Source organism: Lycium ferocissimum, chromosome 2 (genome assembly GCF_029784015.1).
Source record: "Lycium ferocissimum isolate CSIRO_LF1 chromosome 2, AGI_CSIRO_Lferr_CH_V1, whole genome shotgun sequence".
Taxonomy (NCBI): Eukaryota; Viridiplantae; Streptophyta; class Magnoliopsida; order Solanales; family Solanaceae; genus Lycium; species Lycium ferocissimum.
The window spans coordinates 55,234,743-55,238,716 of record NC_081343.1 but is presented as its reverse complement, the minus strand read 5'-3'; the positions used below and the strand labels follow the sequence as shown (position 1 = coordinate 55,238,716).

At 39.3% G+C, this 3,974-nt stretch overlaps 1 protein-coding gene across 3 annotated transcripts; it reads left to right on the top strand.

Annotated features, from left to right (window-relative positions):
- The first annotated feature begins 356 nt into the window (after nucleotides 1-356).
- Nucleotides 357-3,131, top strand: LOC132045608 (probable polyol transporter 4). 3 transcript variants are annotated; one of them, XM_059436193.1, is made up of 2 exons: nucleotides 357-701; nucleotides 1,311-3,131. In XM_059436193.1, the coding sequence occupies exons 1-2, from the start codon at nucleotides 530-532 to the stop codon at nucleotides 2,672-2,674; spliced, it is 1,536 nt and encodes a 511-aa protein (XP_059292176.1). In that variant the 5' UTR covers nucleotides 357-529; the 3' UTR covers nucleotides 2,675-3,131. The 3 variants fall into 3 exon arrangements, with proteins under 3 accessions (XP_059292176.1, XP_059292183.1, XP_059292191.1); XM_059436200.1 differs by having other exon boundaries at nucleotides 357-705; XM_059436208.1 differs by having other exon boundaries at nucleotides 516-655.
- Nucleotides 3,132-3,974: the final 843 nt, after the last annotated feature.

Genomic DNA, 3,974 nt, shown 5'->3' with positions numbered 1-3,974 from the left:
GTATTTGAAACTGAACAAACAATGAGAAAATCCCCCTTCTTTTCCATTTTTGTTTTGTTTTGTTTTGTTTTGTTTGTTAATGTCCCATTCAACTCATACCACTTCTTGTTTCTTTTTTCTTTCCTCGTGCTGTAATAGCCAATAGGGTGGCACTTTTACATCATATAGGAATTAAGAAAAACATCTTTGACCCTCCAGAGCTAGAGTGTCAGACTCACATTGGTCCAAACTTGGTACTTCCACAATCTTTCTTCGTTCTTTCCGCAGATCTAGGAATACTGGAATAGTCTGCCCAGCAGAAAGAAGAAAGAAACTGCAGATCCCGGATTCCACACATTAGAGAAACAACTATTTTCCACACATTAGAGAAACAACTATTTCTTTCCCCTTTCTTGTTCATATGACATCATCATATGAAACAAGGAGAGAGGTGGAGACAAATTAACAGAACACCAGAAGAAAAAAACAATCTTTTTTGTTTGATTTAGTGTATAGAGAGGGAGTTTGGTATAGAGAAAAACAGGAGGAGATGGCTATCCAAGAAAACGGGAATGGGGGTGTTATGAAGTATAAGAGGATGGACTCTGATGCAGTGGAAGAGGACGGTGTATTGAGTGAAGAGAAAAGAAATGACAGCAGCAGAAAATATGTTTTGGTTTGTGCCATCTTTGCCTCACTTAATTCTGTGCTTCTTGGATATGGTTGGTATATCTACTTCTCTTCCAAATAAATTATTCTTGTCCTTTTCCGTTTCATTCCTTCATATTAATTCTCCTTGCTTTACCATTGATTTAGCTGTCTCCATGATATATATTATTTCACTTAGTTTTTCTTAAAGTGGCAAGATTCATTTGTGTTATGGATTAGGATTCTGTTTGAACTATGATAAGCTCGAAAATGAACCTTTGCTTTCTGTGGATTAGGATTCTGTTTCTGCATATACGGATTCCTTAGGCTAGAGGACACTGGATTATGCTGTTTGTCATTATGCTCTTTTTATGACATCATAAAGCTCCAAGATTTAAAGAGGGTACAAGGATTTTATCATAATAGGTCCTCAGCTAGATTTAGTTCACTTTCTTAAACTAGTCTAAAAGAAACTTATAAAGAGCCAAGATCTCTTTCTGAGCTAAGTAGAATTGTTAGCATTAGCTCTTGGTGGACTAGTGTCTTTTAGGTTTAGCATTTTGGTGCCACTTCACTCTAGTAGTTCAGCGTAATGCCAAATGCTTTTTGCATAGACCTCAATGCTTAAGCTGGTTATGTGTTTAATTCAAAGCTAGAATCTAATAGGATCATTTCCATTACAGATGTTGGTGTTATGAGTGGAGCTATTATATTCATTCAGCAAGACTTGAAAATTACTGAAGTACAAGAAGAAGTCCTTGTTGGAATCTTGAGCATAATTTCACTCTTGGGGAGTTTAGCAGGAGGGAAAACTTCAGATGCCATCGGCAGGAAGTGGACCATGGCTTTTGCAGCCATTGTGTTTCAATCTGGAGCTCTTATAATGGCTCTTGCTCCTAGTTTCAAGGTGTTAATGGTAGGCAGGTTTCTAGCTGGAATTGGTATTGGGTTCGGAATCATGATTGCACCTGTTTATATCGCTGAGATATCACCAACAGTTGCTAGAGGGTCTTTCACTTCCTTCCCTGAGATATTCATCAATCTGGGGATCCTTTTAGGTTATGTTTCAAATTATGCTTTTTCTGGTTTATCCCCCCATATAAATTGGAGAGTCATGCTTGGTGTGGGGACTCTCCCCTCAATTTTTATTGGTATTGCGCTATTTGTCATTCCTGAATCTCCAAGGTGGTTGGTGATGAAAAATCGGATCGATGAGGCTAGGTTGGTGCTATTAAAAACTAATGAAAATGCAAATGAAGTGGAGGAGAGGCTAGCAGAAATTCAACATGCTGCAGGGCATGTTAATGCTGAGAAGTATGAAGAGAAAGCTGTGTGGCGTGAACTGCTAAATCCTTCACCTGGAGTTCGAAGAATGCTGATTACAGGTTGTGGGATTCAGTGCTTTCAACAGATCACGGGTATAGATGCAACTGTGTATTACAGTCCAACAATTTTTAAGGATGCTGGAATTAAGGGTAACACTCAACTCCTGGCTGCAACTGTTGCTGTTGGGTTCACAAAAACGATATTCATTTTGATAGCCATATTACTCATTGACAAAATTGGTAGGAAACCTTTGTTATATGTCAGCACAATTGGTATGACTACTTGTCTGTTTGGCCTTGGCCTCACACTTTCTTTCCTGGGGAACGGTTCAGTTGGAATCAAACTGGCAATTTTATGTGTATGTGGAAATGTAGCATTCTTTTCCGTGGGGATCGGTCCAATTTGTTGGGTCTTGACATCTGAAATCTTCCCTCTAAGACTTCGGGCCCAAGCATCAGCTCTTGGTGCAGTAGGGAGCAGGGTTAGTAGTGGTGTTGTTGCAATGTCTTTCCTCTCCGTTTCACGTATGATTACAGTAGGAGGAACATTTTTTGTGTTTGCTGCTATATCAGCTCTCTCTGTTGTTTTTGTTCATAAATGTGTTCCAGAAACAAAGGGGAAATCATTGGAAGAAATCGAAATGATGTTCCAGAATGAAAGGCCACAACAAGGTGGTGAATTGGAGCTTGAAGATGTCAAACATCTAATGCAGAGACAATGAAGGGGTGTATCATATCATAGTTTTAGCAGCAGCTAGAGGAAATTTGGCATTTGCTATGGAGATGCTTATTCAACTTGCCAGCTTCACAATATTTGTGAATTGTGTGGAGTTAATTGCATCACACAATAAGATAGAGATAAAAACAAAACAAAATCTTTATTCATTTGTCGTTAAGGCTGAAGCTTTCTTGTACCTTGATGACTGGGGTCTCTGGAATTTGATATCTAGAAACTTAGAAGTAATACATAGTGTTTCTTCTTCTCCTTCCTTTTCCCCTCATTTTATGTAAAAGCAACAGAATAGTGACAGTGATGGTGAACATCTGTATATAGGTTCCAATTGGTAATTCCCAAAGACTCTTACTGGATGAACGTTTCCTTTTTCTGCTCTCGTGGCATTATCGTAAGTTAGAGTGGATTACAAAACCATTTATCTCTGCATTTACTGGCAGGGATTAGTGTTACCCGTGCAGTATTTCTCTAGTATTTATGTTACCTTATTGTCCATTTTCCTTATCTTCCTTTCATCTTTTCGTTTTTCTTGCTTTTAGTCGTTAAAAGAACTTGCAGAAGCCAGAACTGTCATGTGCAGGATGAAATGGTTAACTGGAAGATGAATAAGAGCGAATAAATGCTAAATAGCAAGTCAAGGTTTTTGGTCAGTCGTCAATGGAAAATGAATTAAATGACATGCCTCCGTCTTCCAATTAGAGAATAATAGCAATTATTTTGAGCATTCTGGTAATTGAGTTGGAGTACACTGAACAGATAGACCTGAAAATGAAAGCACTTAAAGGACCACATGCACTACATAATGCACTAATACAAAGAAAAGGACTGATCATCAAAGTTTCACCGGCATCACATCAATCCCTTTTTTTGGTCCTGTAAGTTGGGTAATTTCTAGACTTTGTAACACCAAGATACAACAATTTGATCAGCAATGCAATTGGAAGGTGAGTGAAAAAACAGATTAGCCCAAGTGTGGAGTAGTATCTACTCAAAAGATCGTATACTGGTGAAACCGGATTAACGCCACGGTGAGACCGGAGCCGAGAAAGGAAGAAGAGACACGAAAACACAATGACTCGGAGCATCACCATCACTTTAACTTGATTAGAAGAAGTTGGAAGAAACCGTAAGGTCCGATTTATCCGGGTAAACTTTTATCGCAATTGGTCCCAAGTTCCTCCATGGCCGAGCGATCGTGGCCGTTGGTCCGTTTCTCCATGGCCGAGCAGATCGTGGTCGTTGGTCCCGTTTCTCCATAGCCGAGGTTGATCGTGGCGTTGGTCCCGTCA

What these genes read in the sequence shown, in the direction of transcription:
- LOC132045608 (XM_059436193.1), top strand. Translation starts at nt 530, where the DNA reads ATGGCTATCCAAGAAAACGGGAATGGGGGTGTTATGAAGTATAAGAGG. An exon ending in TTCTGTGCTTCTTGGATATG is followed by an intron (nt 702 to 1,310) that starts GTTGGTATATCT and finishes TTTCCATTACAG; the next exon opens with ATGTTGGTGTTATGAGTGGA.